At 38.0% G+C, this 21,635-nt stretch overlaps 1 protein-coding gene across 1 annotated transcript in view; it reads right to left on the bottom strand.

Annotated features, from left to right (window-relative positions):
• Nucleotides 1–15,663: 15,663 nt before the first annotated feature.
• Nucleotides 15,664–21,635, bottom strand: part of EMC2 (ER membrane protein complex subunit 2) — an 81,513-nt gene continuing 75,541 nt past the window's right edge. The window contains exon 11 of the mRNA XM_006830642.1: nt 15,664–15,917. Coding sequence (XP_006830705.1) covers nt 15,831–15,917 — 87 coding nt within the window. The 3' untranslated portion in view covers nt 15,664–15,830. The remainder of the gene's footprint in view (nt 15,918–21,635) is intronic.

Here is a 21,635-nt window from a genome sequence, read left to right as displayed (position 1 = left end):
GGTTCCGACTCGATGGCACCTGACAACAACAACAAACACTTGAAGGGAGTCCTGGTGTGGCGCTGTGGGTTAATGCACCAGATGGCAAAGCCATTTGAACTACAAGGTCGATGGTTCAAGCTCCTCGGAAATCCTATACAGGGTCGCTGTGGGTCGGAACCGACTTGACGACATTTCATAACAGCAAAACACTTGAAAATTACTTGTGAATTTTTATGTTTTACATTTTCTTGTATTAAGGCTTAAGAATGCAATTGACTCTGTTGGAACACACCCATTTGTGGCTACAAATAGTTTGTTGCAATATGCTTCTAATTTAACTTTTTGGGCATACAAATCTCTCAAATTATTCATCAGGTTTCTGATACTAAGAAACAGTGAGTACAGGACAGAGGTCCTTATATTATATTTGCTTTCTGCTATACCAGTTTTAAGGAGCTTTGGTAGCGTAGTAGTTACAAATTGGGCCGAGAACCGCAAGGTCAACAGTTTGAAACTACCAGCTGTTCCGTGGGAGAAAGATGAGGCTTTCTGCTCCTGTAAAGATTTACAGCCTCTGAAACCTGGTACAGGGTTGCTCTGAGTCAGAACCAACTCCATGGCACGTAACAACCACAACAACAACATACCCATTTTAAGGCGAAGCTCATTCCCTCTGTACTACATTGTGGTTACTCAAATGGGGTGCAGAAAGAAACAAATAGGCCTATATAGTCAATAGGTAGCTATCTAGATTGATAGATACCACACACACACAAATAAATACATAGAAAGAGATATAATTTCACATTTTAAAAGCCACTGACCCACTTCCATTTCCCTTCTCTTTAAAAATATGTTAAAAAACAAAAAGCTATTAAGAGTAACTAACACGTTTGTTGTTGTTGTTGTTGTTGTTGTTGTTGTTAAGTGACGTCGAATCAATTCTGACCCATAGCAACCCTGTATAGGGTTTCCAAGAAGCAGCTGGTGAGTTTGAATCACTGACCTTGCAGTTCAAATGACTTTGTAGTCTGATGCATTAGCCCACAGCGCCACACCAGGACTCCACAACTAACACATAAATCATACGAATACACTTGGACTTCAGTTTAAAGGAAATAACAGTAGTAATTCTAGTTGCATACTAAATTTTTAATTACAAAGAGAAAAAAATTCTATTCAATATGCAAAACAAATATTTTCATCTCAGTTTGTTTTTATGGTTTCTAGGGAGAATAGAGAGGCCATGGTGGCACAGACAGTTAAGTGTTCATCTGCTAATCAAAAACTTGGAGGTTCAAACTGACCCAGCAGCTGTCTGGGAGAAAGGTCTGGCTTTCATAAAGACAACAGCAAAGAAAATCCTATGGGGCCAGTTCTACTCTATCGCTTGAAGGGGCTATGAGGCAAATTTGCCTTTCAGGCACCTAACCACAGGAAGAATAGGCTTGCAGAAAAAGCAGAATGTAAAAAATGATGGAAAGAAGTAAAGCAGAAGAAGGGATAACAAGAAGATAAAACAAAAACAAAACAAAAAAACTATACCCATTTCCCTCAACTCAATTTTGACTCATAGTGAGTGTCTCTCCAGGACAGAGGAGAACTGCTCCACAGGGTTCCAAGGCTGAACTCTTCACAGAAGCAGACTGACACATCTTTTTCCCAGAGTGGCTGTGGGTTTGAACTGATGGCCTTTCGTTTAGCAGTCAAGTGCTTAAACACTGCACCACCAGAGTTGTTTAACAGAAAGAGGAAATAAAAACAAAAAGAATACACACAGAAACACAATATAAGAAACAAAGGAAGTAAATGCAGGCCTTTGTGGAATTGCTAGCTTCTCCCTTTTTTGTGGTTAAAAGCTAGTGAGTCGCTTCTGACTCGTGTTGCTGTTGCCAAGTGCTGTCAAGTTAGATCTGACTCATAGTGACCCTGTGTAGAGTTTCTGATAAGCAGCTGGTGGGTTTGAACCAGCAACCATTTGGTTCTCAGTCCAGTACTGATCATACAATCCCAGATCAGGACTCATTCTGACACACAGAGACTCTGAATAAGGTTTCTGAAGAGTGGCTGCTGGGTTTAACTGTCAATCTTTTGGTTGCAGTCCAGTGCTTACCCTACAGCACCACACCGGGACTCCGGACTGGCTTATCTCACAACACCATACTAGGACTTCTTCCCTGTTGTTGTTGTTAAGTGCCATCGAGTCAGTTCTGACCCATAGTGACCCTGTATTGGGTTTCCAAGGAGTGGCTGGTGAGCTTGAACTACTGACCTTGTGGTTCAAACCTATCTTGCAGTCAAGCGCATTAACCCACAGTGCCACACCAGGACTCCAGCACTGTACAGTTAGACTACTTTGAGAGATATGAGTTGAAGTCATTCATAGTGAGCCAGGAATTTACCCTACTCTAGGGATATTGTGAATGGCAAAGAAAGATAAATGGGTTATAGGCAAGTCTAGTTAGTGGTTCTCTGTGTGATCACCTGAACATTTGTTAGAAAGGCGAACTATTGGTCCCAGTCATAGATCTAAGAAACAAGAAACTCATATGGGATTCAGCAATTTGTTTTTTAACAAGTCCTTCAGAGATTCCTGAGACCCACTAAAATTTAGCACAGTGGGTTACATGCTGGGCTGCTCCCCACTTGCAAATGGTATAAAAGTGTTCTAGGATGGAGCAAAGCTTTCAGGACCTTCATTGGCTGATGGGACATGACTCAAAATGAGAAGAAACAGCTGAAAATATTCATTAATAATCAAAATGCGTAAAGTATGAAAAGTGAATCTAGGAAAATTGGAAGTCACAAAAAATTACATACACTGCATAAAGACAGATCTCCAAGGTACTAGTGAGCCAAAATGAACTGGCATTAGCCATTTTGAATCAGGCAATCATATGACTTAATATGCTGGGAATGACAAATTCAAGAGGAACAGCATCACATTCATTGTCAAAAAGAAAATTTCAAGATCTCCTTTAAAGTATAATACTTTCTAAGATCGGATAATATCCATATGCCTAGAAGGAGACCTGGTGTGGCACTGTAAGATAAACACTGGACTACTGCAAGGTCGGCAATACAAACCTACCAATTGCTCTTTGGAAACTCTATATAGGGTTGTTATGAGTCAAAATCAATTGGAAAGCACTTACAAACAGCAACAATAAGGAAGACCAGTTAATATGATTATTATTCAAATTTATATACCAAACACTAAAGCCATTGATGAAGAAACTGAAGAATGCTACCAACTTATTCAGTCTGAAATTGGTAACAGTGCAATTAACATGTATTAAAAGTTACTGGTGGTTGGAATACGAAACTTGAAAACACAGAGGAAGCACTGGTAGTTAGAAAATATGGCCTTGGTGACAGAAATGATGCTAGAGATCATATGATAGAATTTTGCAAGACCAACAACTTTTTCATTGCAAATACTCTTTTCAAAAATATGAATATTGGCTATACACAATGTGGACCTCATCAGATGAAATACACAGGAATCAAACTGATTGTTGTTGTTATGTGCCGTGGAGTCGGTTCCAACTCATAGCGACCCTGTACAGGGTTTCCGAGGCTGTAAATCTTTACGGCAGCAGAAAGCCTCATCTTTCTCCCATGGAACAGCTGGTAGTTTCGAACTGCTAACCTTACGGTTCGCAGCCCAATTCGTAACCACTACACTACCAGAGCTCCTTAATCAAACTGATTACATCTGTGGAAAGAAGGAATAGAGAAGATCAAGATCATCAGCCAAAACAAGGTCAAGAGTCAAATGTGGAACAGAGCATCAGTTGCTCATCTCCAAGTTCAGACTGAAGCTGAAGAAAATTTAAACAAGTCCACAAGAGCCAAAATTTGACCTTGAGTATATTTCACCTGAATTCAAAGACCATCTCAAGAACAGATTTGACACACTGAACACTGACAAAAGACCAGACGAATTGTGGTATGGTACTAAGAACAACATGCACACAAAAAAGCAGGTCATTAAAAAAACAGTAAAGAAAGAAACGAACAAAGTGAACGTCAGAAGAGTCTCTGAAACTTGCCCTTGAATGTAGAGTAGCTAAAGCCAATGGAAGAAATAATGAAATAAAAGAGCAGAACAGAAATTTTCAAAGGACAGCTTGAGGAGACCAAGAAAAGTTTTATAATGAAATGTGCAAAGCTCTGGAGTTAGAATATCACAAAGAATATACTCAACATTTCACACACTGTAAGAACTGAAGAAAAAATTCAAGTCTCAAATTTCAACATGGAAGGATTCTATGAGTAAAATATTAAACCATGCAGCCAAAGAAGATGGGAACAGAAGATACTTCTTGAAAGAGAGACCAGCAGGAAAAATAAAAAACAAAAACAGCAGTCTGATTGACTACCACAAGAACAAGCAAGTTGTCTTCTAGGGAGCCTCCAAGGCAAGCAATCAAGTCCCTTAAGGGCAGACACCCTTCCAAGACTGAAACTCAAAGGGAATACACGAGCAGGCATGTAATCTTGCTGGTGACCACGTTGATCTACTGATGAGTGTAAGTAGGGGAAAAGCAGCAATGAAGATGTGGGCTGAGTCCGACCTCATTACAGAGATTCCCATCCACATGGTGAGACCTGGTTGGCCAGCAGTTTGGTGAGACCTGGGGACTCTTGAGCCCATGGACAAGGACATAGCCACAGAGGGCTAAAGTTCAGAGTGAAGTATCCAGCTGATACAAAGTGAGTGGAGATGCACAAGAACACCCAAACTTGCAAATATTACCCATATGACCTAGCCTTGATTTGATGATCAGAACTCGACTAGAGGAAGTAAGAAGAGGGGAAAAAAGTGTAAGTTGCTACAATTTAATGAACTTGGCCTATACTTATGAATGTAGTAACTTAAAATATCAACCAAGAGGGAATGAATCTTCACAGCAAGGATCATTCCCAGCCCCTCTGCACACAGGGTTAATAGGGATGGGCAACTTAGACAATGGCTACCTAAAATGGGGGGGAGAGGGGGCTATGAAGACACAAAGTTACTGGCTTACAAATTTTCAAGACGTAGTTTAGTTTCAGAATGTGCGGGGGAAGGTAAAATTCCCACTGTCTAGATAGGTCTGGTGAAAGGATATGGGTATAAGACTCTTAGGATTCAATAGTAATTGTTATCATAACTGCAATTATCGCAAATGTAAAGGTAGAGGTTTTGTAGCAAAGCAGGGGGAGTGGTTGATCTTGAAGTCCAGGAGCAGAGTACCCTGGGGCCATCAAGGAAGAAGAGAGTGAATGGAGTGTGGGACCCTATCCAGAGAAGCAGCAACACCAGAGATGGAGACAGAGATGATGATGTGGAGAGATGGAGCAGCTGAGGCCTGTAGACTCATGGACAGAGAGGGGCTGTGTGCAGGCAGCCGGGGGGAAGGCTTGCAGGGTATGCCCTTTGGTTGTTTGAATTATTCCTGAGTGCTTTGGTGTACATTAAAAAAACAAAACAAAACAAAACAAAACCCAGAGAGAATAGAAGCAAATACTGGTGAATGATGATGTATGGAGGGCATTGTAATCATTGCAATGAAATGAAATACAATAGGATGAATGCAAAACTGATGTTGTCTCATGTAAACTATCACTCAATTCACAATAAAAACTTAAAAAAAAAATTAAGATGGAAGGGATACAAAGTCACTGTATGAAAAATAATTGGTGGACGTTTCGCCATTCCAAGAAGTAACATATGAACCATTCCAAGCTTCACTGAAGGAAGTGGTGAAAAAAAAGGCTCCAAGAATTGATGGAATACCAATTGAAATGTTTTAACAAATTGATGCATCACTGGAAGCACTCACTAGTTTATGTGAAGACATCTGGAAGACAGCTAGCTGGCTAATCAAATGTAAAGAACCATATTTGTATCCATTCCAAAGAAAACTGAACCAATGGAACATGGAAATTATTGAAAAATATCACTAATATGTGCACAAGTAAAGTTTTGTTGAGGAACAGTGAGTTGCCAGAAATTCTAGTCCGAATCAGAAGAGAAATATCATTGCTGATGTCACATGGATCTTGACTGAAAGCAGAGAATACCAGAAAGATGTTTACTTGTATCTTTTTGATGATGCATTTGACTGTGTGGATCACAACAAAGTATGGGTAATATGACAAACAACGCAAATTCCACAACATTCAATTGTGCTCATGAGGCCTTTAAATAGTCCCAGAGATAGTTGTTTGGAGAGAACAAAGGGATAGTGAATGAATTGAAATTAGGGAAGGTGTGTGTCAGAGTTGTAGCCTTTAACCATATTTATTCAATCTGTATGCTGAACAATCTGAGAAACTGAACTATATAAAGAAGAACATAACATCAGGATTGGAGGAAGATTCATTAACTCATTAAAAACTCTGTAATATGTGGCAGTGTAGTGGTTACGAATCCTGCTGCTAACCTCAGGGTCAGCAGTTCGTAACGACCAGCTGTTCCGCGGGAGAAAGATGAGGCTTTCTGCTATGGTCAAGATTTACAGCCTCGGAAACCCTGTACAGGCTCGCTATGAGTCGGAACTGACGCCAGGGCACGTAACAAGAACAACAACAATATGCAAACGGCATAGTCAAAGACTCCAGCCTTCATCCAGTATAACTTACAACTCAATGTAAAGAAAACAAAAATCCTGACAACTGAACCAATAAACAACACCGTTATAAATGAACAAAATACTGACGTTGTCAAGGAATTCACTATACTGAGCTCCACAAACAACACAAAAGCTGTTGTTGTTGGGCGTCATCCAGTCAATTCTGTCTCATCGTGAACCTATGCACAACAGAATGAACCACTGCCCAGTTCCGCGTCATCCTCACAACTGTTACATTCAAGTCCATTGTTGCTGCCACTATGTCAGTGCCTCTCGTCGGGGGTCTTCCTCTTTTTCACTGACACTCCGTTCTACCAAACATGATGTCATGTCCAAAGTATGAGAGACAAGTCTCAGCATCCTGGCTTCTAAGGAGCATTCTGGCTGCACTTCTTCAGGGTACTCTCAATACCCCTCTGCAACACCGTAATTCAATGCAGCGATTCTTCTATGGTCTTCTTTGTCCATTGTTCAGCGTTCACATGCATTTGAGGTCATTGAAAATATCATGGCATGAGTCAGGCGCACCTTAGTTCTAAAACTAATATCTTTGCTCTTGAACACTTTAAAGAGGTCTTTTATAGCCAATTTGCTTAATGCAATATGTTGTTTGATTTCTTGACTTCCTCTGTGAGTGCTGATTGTGGAACCAAGCAAAATGAAGTCTTTGACAATTTCAGTATTTTCTCCATTTATCATGACATTATTTATTGGTCCATTTGTGAGATTTTTGTTTTCTTTACATAAAGGTGCATTCTGTACTGAAGCCTATAGTTTTTGATCTTCATCAGTAAACATTTTAAATCCTCTTTATTTCCCACAAGCAAGGTTGTTATCATCGGTATGTTGTAAGTTGTTAACGAATCTCCTTCCAATCCTGAGGCAATGTTCTTCTTCATATAATCCAGCTTCTTGGATTTATTTGCTTAGCATAAAGATTGAATAAATATGATAAAAGGATACAACCCTAGCATATAACTTTCCTGATTTTGAACTATTCAGTATCCCTTTGTTCTGTTCAAACTACTGCCTCCTGGTCTCTGTACAGGTTCACCATGAGCACAATTACGTGCTATCCATTCCAAGCACTGTTATCCATACTTTATCATGGACCACCAGTAGAAAGCCTTTACATGATCAATAAGACTCATGGGAGTAACAATCAAGAAATAAAATATTACATTGGGCAAATATGCTGCAAAAGGCCTCTTTGGAGTGATGAAGGGAGTCCTGGTTGTGGTGCTGCAGGATAATGCACTGGACCAAAAGGTTGGTTTGAACTCCAAGTTTGGTGGTTCAAACCCTCCAGCCACTTTTCAGAAACCCTAGACAGGATTATATGAGTCAGTACCGATTTGACAACAATAACAACAACAAAGTGATAAAGAGCAAGGATGTCAGTTTGAGGGCTAAGATGTGCCCGATTCAAGCTATAGTATTTCCAATTGCTTCCTGTGTATGTGAAAATTGTACAATGAGTAAGGAAGACCAGATAATTGATGCATTTGAATTATATTGATAAATTTATTGAAAGTGTGATAGACTGCCTGAAGAACATACAAATTTATCTTGAATAAAATAGAACCAGAATGCTCTTTAGAAGCCAGGATGGTAAGACGTCGTCTCTCGTACTTTGGACATGTTATCAGAAGGGACCAATCTCTGGAGAGGAAAACATGTTTGGAAAGAGGAAAACTCTCAGTGGGATGGACTGAAAGATGGATGCAATAGTGGGCTCCAACATGGGAAAGGTTGTGAGAAACATGTAGCATCAGGCAGTGTTTGCTTCTATTTTACACAGGGTCATTAGGAGTCGCAAATGACTCAGTGACACCTAATAACATAAATAATTGTTCCAACACAACACTACTTGTTGACTGTCCAATTATTCTAACACTATTCATCTATTGAACTGCTTAGGCATGTTTGCCAAAATTCAGTATGTGCCATTCTGGTCTGGGTCTATTCTGGACCCAGTTTCACCAGTCCATGGCTACCCCTCTATCAAACCAGTCAATAATACTACTACACCGTCCTGATTACTGCTGTTGTTATGAAGTGCCGTCAAGTCAGTTCTGACCCAGAGTGACCCTGTACAGACTTTCCGAGTAGAGCAGCTGGTGAGCTTGAACTACTGACCTTGCGGTTCAAACCGACTTTGCAATCCAGCGCATGAACCCACTGCGCCACACCAAATTCCTCTTGAGTACTAGAATTACTTTTTTTAAAGTTAAGCTCATTGCTGTTGAGTGGATTCTATCTCATAGTAATCCCACGTGACAGGGCAGAACTGCATCCTAGAGTTTCCAGGGTGATGTTGCAGTATAAGTACTGGACCATAAGGTTAGTTTGAGCCACAAGGTAGGTGGTTCAAACCCACCACCAGTCCTTGAAAAGAGGAGTCCCTGAGAGTCAAAACCAACTTAACAACCTTTATGTGATTATCAACCATGGCCACAGCTTTCTCCCAAGGAGTTGCTGGCGCCACCAATGTTCCTTGCTGTTAAGTGCCATAGAGTCGGTTTCAACCTATAGCAATCCTGTATAGGGTTTCCAAGGAGTGGCTGGTGAGCTTGAACTACCGACCTTTCAGTTCAAACAAACTATGCAATCTAGCGCATTAACCCACAGCACCACACCAGGACATACGAAGTCTTAATATCAGATAGTGTCATTCTTTAAGTTGATCCTCTTTGTCAAATTAACTTAGACTTTTCTAATTCTTTTGCCTTTCATAAAAATTTTAGACAGGTTGTCTATCTATGAAAAATTATTCGGTAATTTTAATAGGAATTATGTTGAACCTATAGATCAGTTTGAGGACCACCAGCATTTCTACTACATTTCAGTCTTTCAATCCATAAACGTGTATTGGTGTCCATGCCTTGATTACGAAACAACAAAAAGACACCAAAAATGTTGACCTTGAGTAGAATTCCAACTCAAAGCAACCTCACTTTCCAGAGTAGAACTGAGCTACCTGGGATTTCCAAGGCTGTGACCTGCCACTGGGCCTCTTTTCTGCTAGGTTGGAACCATTGCAATTAGTGGTAGACACCTAATCTTTTGATTCAACCAGAGACAATGGGTATGATGAAAAATGTAAAGGCCACAAAGCCACCATGATGGGGCAGTGCTGATGTCACGGTGAATGCACCCTTGAGACTTGGGTGTCTGTGTCTATGGCCAGTGGACACCAATCTTCTTCCTCTTATTGTTCTGTGGTCAAAGGCTGTTAAGCCGAGACACAAAAGTCTGGGTGAGATGAGCTTTTTCCCATGGAGCAATGGGAAAGTCGGTAGATTTTACCATCTATTTTCTCTTCTTCCCTGTATTGGTTCTTTTGCTTATATTGACAAACTTGACCAGAGAGCCAGCACATTTTATGTAAAAGGTGTGCATGTAAGGACAGCAGACCTTTTGATCTCTAGTAATGCATCAGCTTTCATTTTTCCCATGCCAACAACAGTAGCTTAGACTTCATAGGGAACACACACAAATACCAATTTGCTCTCTTTTCATTTCCTTTATGTGCAATACTCCTTAAAATGAATTAAATTCTGTTGTCCGATTAAAAAAAGGGGGCAGGGAGAGGTAGTAGCTAAAAGGGTTTGTAGGAATGAGGAAGGATATATTTTTTTTAAATGATAGCAACTTTAGCATATTTTAGTGTCAGTAGAATCTAGTTGGAGTGAGAGAAGAAAATAATTTAGAATCAAAATAGTATAAGAACAAGTGTGAAAACAAATGACGTGGTTAAGTTTGGGGACAGCAGAAGGGAGCATGACAAGTTCATGACAATGAAATATGGCTGAAGCACAGTAAGTGCATTTAGCCCTGTGGGCCAATGCATCAGACTGCAAGGTCATTTGAACTGCAAAGACCGGTGGTGGTTCAAGCTCACCAGCTGCTCCTTGGAAACCCTATACAGGGTCGCTATGGGTCGGAATCGACTTGAAGGCGCTTAACAACAGCAACTGAGAGCAGCGATAGATCAGAAAGTTGAGTCACTTTCTTCTAAGAGTAGAGGAGGAAGTGAAGTTGGATGTGTATGTATGTATGTGTATGAATGAGGGCTTCAAAGAGTTCACGGAATAATTCCATTATTTTTTAATTCCATTTTCCATGAAGTTTTTGAAGCCCCCTCACGTACACACATGTGCAAGTCACCTGACATTGGGTATGCTTTTATGGGTGACATCTCTTTTCTGTGTAACAATGAGAGATCCCTGACATGAATGAAAAGAGAGGAAACATCAAAGGTTCAAAGTGAAGGAGGTTTGAATTATTTCTCAAGTTTACTAAAAATAAAGTAACATTATCTTAAGTAGGCAATTTAAATTTCGTTTAAATCAAAATAAAGACCATTATTTAATTTCCAAAACTGTCTTACAAATAATAAAATCTGAAATATAATCGCTGCTCTGCTAACAAGCCACGTGGTCTTACACTAAAATAGGAACACCATATGACAGGACAAACACGCTGGTTCTAATCCCTGTTCTATCACCCAAGAGCTGCTTTTCCTTGAATCTGAGACTCATCTTACAATAAAGCACAACTAAATCAGTTCTAAAGTTCCTTCTAAAATCCTAGTGTATAATGAAATTAAGTAACAAAATTGACATTTAAGTGTACAAAAAAGTATTTGTAATATTTGCCAATAAAAAAACTCTATATGCTAAAAAACTTGTTTTCAATTTCTATTTTTTTCTACATCTTCCTCCAACTTCTAGTCATTACTATTCTCATGGTTGTTGTTGTTAAGTGCTATCGAGTGAGTTCCAACTCATAGCAACCCTGTGGCAGGTTTCTGAGGCTTTAGATCTTTAAGGGAGCAGAAAGCCTCATCTTTCTCCCGCACTCTCATGGTTAAAACTACTGAAATATGCATGTTGATCACCTGTTGGTTCAACATGCTAGGTGCTGAACTACAACAAGATAGTGATTCTTTTGTTTTACTTAATGATCTGCTTGTTTTAAATGAGTAGATTCTGAACATTTTCTTGGCATGTACAAGTTTTATATATTAAAAAAAAAAAAAAGGTGAATGGCATATTTACTAGTCAAGAATTACAGGACAAAAGTAACAAAATCAAACACAGTGACTTAATGTGTTTATTTTTTCTCACATAGTAAGTGAAGAGGTTGGCAATTTGTACACATTTGTTGAGGTGTTCAACACTGCCATCAGGAACCAACTAACTAGTTGTTGAGAAGTGGACTCCCAACAACACATATGGCAAACCCATGTTTGTCAAAAGCGGAGTTGTGCTCCACAGAGTTTTCACATAGGCAGATCCTGATTTTCTGCAGCACCAGCTGTGGCTCTCACTCATGCATCTCATGGTTTAAGGTGGCTGTTGTCTGTACCATTAAGCATCTTGTTTGGCAATCACAGCCAGGAAGAAAAAAAAAAGCAAAAACAAAAACCCCATATACAGAAAATAACAAAAGAAGTACCAAAGCTTACAAAGCTTTGACATTTTAATTAGGAAAACAGGTCCTTCCCAACATGGTTCTCTTCATTACCCCTAACTCCTTGGTATGCCCATGTCTTAGGATCTGCAGTTGTGAAAAATGATAGCTACTATCCATGCGTGCCTATTTAAATTAAAACTGAATATAAAAACCAGTTTCTCAGTTGCACTAGCCACATTCTGGTGCCCAACAGCCACATATGGCTAGTAGCTACAATGCTACATAGCACAGAGAGAATCCGAGTATATATCCTCATTGCAGAAATTTCTGCCTTGAAACAATCAGAGACCACAGAGAATCAAACCACCACTCACCACTTGTGTTTAAATTTTCATGATATATGCCCCCTATCCCTGGGAATGGGGTTAAGGTCCTTATCCCCCTAAGGACAAGAAAGGGGTCTTTCCTACTCTCAGGACTAAATACAGTACTTTTAAAAAATTAAGGTAATAGTAGTTGGGTATGCAATTGTCTGTCACAATGGGATTATAAATAAAGATTGATAAATTATTATACATTGGTAATGTGTTTAACAGAGTCTTGGTGTGGCGCTGTGGGTTAATGCACTGGACTGCAAGGTTGGTTTAAACCGAAAGTCAACATTCCAAGCTCACCAGCCACTCCTTGGAAATCTTATACAGGAACACTATGAGTAAGAACCAACTCAACAGCACTTAACATGCTTAACTGGAGTTCTGGTATGGTGCTGCAGGATACAACACTGGATCAAAAGGTCGGTTTGAACCACAAGGTTGGAAGTTCAAGCTCACTAGCTACTCCTTGGAAACCCTATGTAGGGCCAACATGATGCGGAATCAACTGGGCCGGCACTTAACAACAATGTACTCAACATAAAGAAAGTTTCGGGCCATAAGTTATTAAAAGCTAGAAAAATAAAAGCAAAACTACACCTGACAAGTTACAGGAGACATTAGTTATTAAACAAATATTGAGAAAGTACACACTAATCTAGTAATTAAAGGAAGGTCAGAGGGAAGAAGGAAGACATGAAAATACATGGGCAGTAATTTCTTTTTAGTAAATATAAATTTGAAGAAATGGTTGATTGTGTTGCAAACACAGTTATTAATGTCACATGCAGAAAGAGTACACCTTTTGCTAATGATTAGTTGAGAAGAATTATTTTCTAATGAAAAGAGTTATTTCACCTGGGGCGGAGAATGAGTTCAATATGAAAAAATGAGATACAGAGAATCAATTACAATCCATAAAAAAATATTCAAAATGCTCAAAAGAAACTAACACTGACAATAGTTTTCTTCCTAGAGATTTCTAGGCACTATCAACTTACACCACGATCCCTACTTGCCAAAACTGAATGGTAAGTCTGCAAAAGTCTCTGCTTACTGCTGGTTAAAAAAAAAAAAATTACAAATACATGGTGGTGGTGGTAGTGTGCTGTGGAGTCAGTTCCAACTCATAGTGACTCTGTATAGGGCTTCCGAGTCTGTAAATCTTTACGGCAGCAGAAAGCTTCATCTTTCTCCCAGAGAAAGGCTGGTAGTTTCAAACTGCTGACTGTGAGGTTAGCAGCTCGACGTGTAACCACTACGCTACCAGAGCTCCTTTGCAAATACAAAATAATAATAAACATTTACCCTAACTGAACAATTAGCTATTTAAAAAAACTTGTGTCTTAATAAACTTAACTCTAAATAATCTATTAAAAAATGAAAAATACTGCTAGAGGTAGTATGTTGTTGTTAAGTGGCATCTACTCAGTTTTGACTTCTAAGGATTCTGCATAGGGTTTTCAAGGAGCAGCTGGTGAGACTGAATCGCCAACCTTGTGGTTAGTAGTCCAGTGCTTATTCTACAGCACCACGTTATTTATTATAAAAGAGGGGGAAGGAATAACAGTCTAATTAATTAGTTAAGCACTGGACTGCTAACCACTAAGTCAGTGGTTCAAACTCACCAGCTACTCCTCTACATAGTTGCCGAGTCAGAGCAGACCAGATGACAACTTAGTAACAAAACTCGATATGGATTACATCTCAATGTCAAGAAAACAAAAATCCTCACCACTGGACCAATAAACAACATTCTTATCAATGGAGAAAAGACTGAAGTTGTCAAGGACTTCATTCTTCTTGGATCAACTATCAACACTCACGGAAGCAGCAGCCAAGAGATCAGACGACGTATTGCACTGGGCAAATCTGCTGCACAGGAACTTTTTAAAGTATTGAAGAGCAGAGATGTCAGCTTGAGGACTAAGGTGCGCCTGACCGAGGCCATGGTGTTTTCAATAGCCTCATATGGATGCGAAAGCTGGACAGTGAATAAGGAAGACCGTAGAAGAATTGATGCCTTTGAGTTGTGGTGTTGGAGCAGAATACTTGAAAGTGCCATGGACTGCCAAAAGAACCAATAGATCTGTTTTGGAAGAAGTGCAGCCAGAGTGTTCTTTGGAGTCCAGGATGGCTAAGCTTCGTTTCTCATACTTTGGACATATTGTCCGGAGGAAACAGTTGCTGGAGAAGGATGTCATGCTGGGTAAGGTGGAGGGTCAGAGAAAAAGAAGACCCCTAATGAGATGGATTGGCTAGGTGTCATCATTGATGGACTCAAGTGTGGCAGCGGTGGTGAGGTTGGCCCAGGATCGGACATTGTTTTGTTCTGCTGTGCATGGGGTCACTATGAGTCGGTTCCGCCTCCATGGCACCTGACAACAACAACAATGGGGGAGGAGGGTAGTAAAGAGATCTGAGAACTGTAACAATTCTGAGTCAAAGACAGTTCAGATTTTGACTTTTTATAGAACTTAAAAAAAAAACCTCAACCACTGTTAACTCTTTTAGCCCCTATCCTAAATATTCTTTTATGCAATTTACAGCGAAATGGTTCAATAAATAAGTATTTTACAGGTAAAAATTCCCAATTATGTCATGTGACACAATAAAAATCTTATAAATAGACAGCAAATTTGGGATAATGAAGTATTTTGAGCAAGATTTATCAGATTAATATTTTAGGAATGAAAACAATTCAAACTGCTAATGGGAATGCAGAGCAAAATCCAACCTAACACCATAAACAGAGTCGTCATAATTTGCTACCATATAATTTGGTTGTAAGGAGCTCTGGTAGCGTAATGGTTATGAGTTAGGCTGCCAACCTCAAGGTCAGCAGTTCGATACTACCAGAAGTTCTGCAGGAGAAAGATGAGGCTTTCTGCTCCCGTAAAGATTTACAGCCTCGGAAACCCTATAGAGGGTTGCTATGGCAACTCGATGGCACTTACAACAATTTGGTTCTGTCAGCTATATATGCTGTATGTTTACCATCATCAGTGAGGACTTAAAAGCTGAGTCCTAATACAATATATTAACTATTTGAATATTAAAAAAGGAATCTACAGTTCTCATATGTAAGTTTAATAAATCATCATGGTTTATTTAACAAGGTTATTTCTATATCAGATTGTGGCTTAAAAGCAGTTATATACGTATATATATGTGTGTGTGTGTGTGTGTGTGATATGAAGAAACTGATGTACAATCAATAGTCTTCTTAAATCACTCTTCTGTGGATTTTCTCCATCTTCCTGATTAGCAGTAAAAGGCATTTTTAGGTTTATATAAACACATTCTTTACAACTGCCTTATTAACAAAATATTAGTAGTATATAAATAGCACTGGACATTTAGTAAATAAGTCATAGGCCAGTAAGTTCAATTATGCAGTTGTGAAATCTACTGTGGAAGAGTTCTTGAAACCCTAAGATTGGGTGATCTGCAATGTTTCCAACATGTCTTCGACTGCCTTAAGAGAGTATTTGGTTTCCTTCTTACTTCGACCTGCAAACTAATTAAAAAGGGGGGGGAAAAAAACCTTCAATTAGGCTCAATTTCAATGACAGGCTCAGAGTAACAAGCTTACCTTCACATTGTTAATGAGACTTAACATTAACTATGTTAGCACTAGCATAAAATCAGATATGTTCTTTTACCTATTCTGCAATAAAAACAAAACTGAGTTTTGTGGAAATTGTCAGTAAGGTTTCAACTTCCACTTTAAGATTAGAAAGACTGCAGCCCACACTTAGTCATTTTAAGTGTTTAAGTAGTAAGATAACCTATGTGAACATCCACTCAATTTTAAAACAATTTTATTCAAATCTGAAAACTTTCATGAAATAAAAAGTATAATTTATAAATTAAATATAACATGTTTAGCATTTCAGTTGACTTTAACCATTTTGAACAAAGGTACAATGTACCTGGAATTTTTATTATATTTTAAAAATTGTACGTTAAATCATGTAACTTTTTTTTTTTTTTAACTTGCTGGATTTCTGACCTGTGTCCTGACTAAATTACACCAAATTTCTGTAGCAAAAAACTGTTACATATTAAAATGATACAAATATGTTTTTTCAAAAGCATTTCTAGGATTGGGACTGGACTGGACTGTACAATGAAAATATATAGCACAACCAAACATGAAGAAAGGAACCTCAAAAAGTTAATGGAAAAATTCAGTTATCTTTCAACGTCATTTTCCACATACCTTTTGAAATTCCCTACTACTATTTTTGTATACTTAAAAGCAAGTTCAATATAATGCACATAGTCAGTGGGGGAAATGATGTTGATTACCCCTTGCTGATTTCAAAATGAGGTTTTTACCAGGACTGACAATTCCCATCATTTAGCAGTCTGATTTAACAGACTTACTCTATAATAAAGTGCTCCTGTGGGAGTGGTGGAAGGGTTCTTATAGGATCTGTTGTTTCTGTTCAACTACTGGCTAAAATTTGCTATTAGCAACACATTCATATAGTATTTTCAAGTTAACATCTAATCACTCAATACATTTTCAAGTGACTGGTTTTTCCTTCAAATACCAATGCTGTTTAAAGTACTTAGTTCTTGATTTATGATGTGTTCCTTCTTTTTTGTAATTAACTCAATTTGGCAAACTCCTCATGACCTGTTGAGAAGCATTAAGTGATCAAGCACAGGTAACATCATAGGAGCGATAGGCTTTAAGAATTGGTAACCTGCCTCTGACCTCTCTGACTACAGCTTAACGTTATAAGTTCCCTATTTCCTACCCCATTAGCTTCTGGTGTTAAATCTTGATCTGATAGAATACATAAAGGAGGTTTCTTGGGGAAATGCCAAGGAAAGACCAAAGCTTCTCATAAGAATCAAGGTTATTTTGACTTTCTGAAGACATTACTAACTTAAGGGATTTAAGTGTTAAATATACAAGTCATAATTACAAAATATGGTGGTAATAGCAATACCACATTTAAAACTGTCCTTTGTAATTTCCTTTAGGGAGTAAAGGATGTGGGTTGCACTTATTATTTCTATTATTCAGTTGATAAATTCACTTCCTCAAGGATTTACTAACAGAAAGCTTTTTCTTTTACATTGCCTATCCAAAGTAAAGAGAAATGGTCCTAATCAGATACTTTAAAGGCCTAACTCTTAGAAAAAGATTTAGTGGAGGGAGGGGAGGATCCAAAATAGAATACCACATAGCAACATTTATTTTAATTTTTTAAAGAGTAAAACAAAACCCTGTAAGACATAAAGCTGTAATATTTTTTTTTAATATAGCATTTTGCTGTTTGTACTTAAATACAATTAGAAATACACCAAAATATTAGAAAATGTAAGTCTGCGATGTTTTTAAAAGCTAATTTACAAAAAGCAACACAACCAACAAATGTAGTTTAGAATTAACCAAACCAATTTATTTTGAGTCAGAACAAATAAAAAGAAAGTTGGAAACATAAATCTATCACTTAAAAATTTGCCTGACATGCTATTATTTTGTCTATACCAGAATTTTATGGCAATTTAACTGATTAAGCTAGAATTCTATTTTTTTACTCAAATCATGATTTAATTTTCTACTTCCTAAAAGGACAGTAAGCAATTCACCTCTGCAATCATAAATAATATATGGGTCACTAGCATAAAATAATTTAACAGTGTACCAAAGAAGCATTTATCTGGAAAATTATTGAGTGGTTTCACATTAAAGTTTTTCGTGAGCATTAATCACACTTGCTGCCTATACTGAACATGCTAAACCAATTAACTAAATGAAGAGCAAGAAGCAGTCATATTCTGTTTCACTATAAAGTGAAAATAATGAAAGAAAAGCAGGTCTTAAAACATTATTTTATAAACACCTATAAAAACATTGCAATAAAGAATGTGGCACTGTGGTCTAATGCGTCAGAATGCAAAGTCGTTTGAACTGCAAGATTGGTGGTTCTAGCTTACCAGCTGCTCCTTGGAAACCCTACAGAGGGTCACTATGGGTCAGAATCGACTCGATAGCTCTTAACAGCAACAACAACACTATATACTTTATACTACTTTGTATTCCTCGACATGAATCATAAAATTCTCAATTAGATCCCAGATTTATTTACTATAATGTCAATCTCTGAAAAATACACTCTTCTATATTTTTTACTAACTTTGGTTTTTTTTTTTCCCCATTCAGTTAACTGTAACTGAAACAATTCTTTTTCTGGTGGATAGCAGAGAAATAACACAAAAACACTCAAATAATAAAAACTGGCCTATCGATTTCAGAAGTTGATGACTCATACATTGTGACAATTAGCATAAACTGGACTAAAATTTACCTTTGTACAATTTGTGGAAAGTAACATATGTGGGCAATGTTAAAAGTATTATTACTACTAGGGTTTCAGTTCATACATGCTCAGGTTTATTCCAAACAGAATGTGTTTAAACATGTCTCTGCGATCAGTGGATGGCTATAGTCAACTTTTTTCAGTAGTACATTTGTCTTAGTCTCATTAGGGTATAACTTCCAAAAGTAGTCCAATCATAACAGTGCTTTCCAAGGGGATCTGCTGGGCCAGTTAAACTTAAGGCATAGAGGTCAGCTCAGAAGGTTATAGTGACTGTTTTCTGGAACTTTTTCCCATCACAATAATGCATCCGCTCATTTTACAAGGGTATAAAGGGATGCTGTATAAAAATTTCTCTGAAGTCCTTACCCATCTACCCTATAACTCAATCTTCTTCAGACATCATTCTGTTCCCCAAAGTAAAAGAACACTTAAAAGGAACAATTTTAGTCCTTTCAAGGATGCCAAAGGTTCCATTTTGATGTGAAGTACATCAAAGTGCTGAAATCTTTAGGGGAGGGTTGTTGTTGTTATGCCCCATGGAGTCGGTTCCGACTCATAGCGACCCTGTATAGAGTTTCCGAGGCTATAAATCTTTACGGGAGCAGAAAGCCTCATCTTTCTCCCGCAAAACAGCTGGTAGTTTCGAACTGCTGACCTTGAGCCCGATTCATAACCACTACGCTATCAGAGGAGTCCCAGTGTGGGCTGTGGACTAATGTGTCAGATTGCAAAGTCGTTTGAATTGCAAGGTCGGTGGTTCAAGCTTACCAGCTTCTCCTTGGAAACCCTATACAGGGTCGCTATGGGTCGGAATCAACTCGATGGCACGTAACAGCAACAACGCTACCAGAGATACAGAAACACTACTTCTAGAAATGTATAGACCCAGACTGGAGGGCATATTAAGAAACAAAATCTTTTCATTTTGGTATTTTTACTTAATAAAACACCAAAATGACTTTGTAGCAATAAAGTGACTTTGTAGCAATACTTATTGACTCACCCTCATTCATATCTAGTGAATAGTGCAAATAATGTTATCGATCTTCATAGAAAAGTGAATGGATGAATCTCAGACACATTTCAGCTGAGTGAAAGAAACCAGGCACTGCAAGAGTATATAATCTTTTATTTCATTTATATATTTTAATAATAGGAAAAACGAATTTATAGCAATAAACTCTAATCAGTGTTTGCCTGGAATGAGGCTGGGATTGACTGCCAGGAAGCAGATGGGAACTTTCCTGGCTGATGCTATCTTGATTGGGGTGGTGCTGACATAGGCATGCAAATGTGTCAAAACTCAACTATGCATTTACTTTACATTTATTGATACATTATATGTAAATTAGATATCAATAAAGATGATAAAAAGAAAATGCAGAACCAATAGCAAAACAAGGGTGGGAAAACTACTGGAGCTATAAAGGAATAATACATTGTCAAATGACCACAAATGTTTCCCTTCTTACCCAAGAGGTGAAGTCTAGTATCCCTTGAATCTGGGTTGCCCATGTGACTTGCTTTTACCAATAGAGTATTATCAAAAAGTAACACAACCAGAGGTAAGAAAAGGGTAAAAACAAGTGAACCCTTCTAAAAATGACAGAATTACTCAACTGAGTCCAATCTTGCCTTATTTTTCTCATTTGTAAAACAGAAAGTGCCTATTCTCCTAATAAAAGCTCTATTATTGTTTGCTGTTATAATTGCTGTTATTGTTCATCATTATTATTATTCCAACATAGGCTAATAAAGTGAACTTAAAAGCGTATGATAGCATACACTAGGCAAAAAGTGAATATAGCAGCACTATGTAATACGTATTATGTTATTTGGCAAAGATTATGCATTAGCATCTTTAATACTAAGAATATGCTCATCATGCTGATGAGAAACTAGGTCCAGACATATTATAAAATTTGTCTAAGGTCACACTGTTAACAAATGAAAGAGCCAAGATTTTAAACTAGCCTATATGTATCTAGCATCTGTTCTCTTCTCTATATTTTACTAGCTTCCATAGAAAAGGACTCTTGATAAAATATGAAGATGGATAAAAACATTCTGCATATCCACATGGGAGACCCCCAACTTCACATAATAAAGACCTAAGAATTGATACATCTGAATTATGTATTTGTGAAAAAAACTGATTATGCCATCGGCTGCCAGAAGAACAAACAAATCTGTCTTGGAAGAAGTACGAGAATACTCTTTTGAAGTGAGGATAGTGAGAATGTCTCATTTTTTGGACATGTTAACAGAAGGGACCAATCCCTAAAGAAGGACATCATGCCTGTTAAAGAAAGGGTCAGCAAAAAGAGGAGATGCTCATGAGATAAACTGACTCAGTTGTTGTCAACAATAAGCCTGAACATACCTACAATTGTGAGGACTCAGTTGTTGTCAACAATAAGCCTGAACATACCTACAATTGTGAGGAAGGCACAGGACTGCAAAATGTTTCATTTTGTTATACATACAGGGTCACCATGAGTTAAAAATGACTCCGTGGCACCTAACAACAGTTTCACATCATATGTAAAATGCAATTCAAAATGGATTATAAATCTAAATGCAAAAAAAGATAATAATTCTGAAGATACAGTAGATTATCTATCTTAATGACCACAGAATAGTAAAAGGTTTCTTAAACAGAGCACAAAACCCACAAACCATAAAGGACAACAAATCAACACCTGTGTGTGGGTTGTAGTTGTTGTTATGTGCCGTGGAGTAGGTTCCAACTCATAGTAACTGTGAGGTTAGCAGCCTGATTCATAACCACTACACTACCAGAGCTCCTGTGTGTTGGCTGTTGTTGTTGTTGTTGTTGTTAGGTGCCATCGAGTCAGTACTGACTTGTAGTGCCCTTATGCACAGCAGAA

This window comes from Chrysochloris asiatica, unplaced genomic scaffold (genome assembly GCF_000296735.1).
Source record: "Chrysochloris asiatica unplaced genomic scaffold, ChrAsi1.0 scaffold00001, whole genome shotgun sequence".
In the NCBI taxonomy this organism is placed as follows: Eukaryota; Metazoa; Chordata; class Mammalia; order Afrosoricida; family Chrysochloridae; genus Chrysochloris; species Chrysochloris asiatica.
The sequence above is the reverse complement of the archived record's forward strand: the minus strand, read 5'-3'. Positions and strand labels throughout refer to the sequence as shown.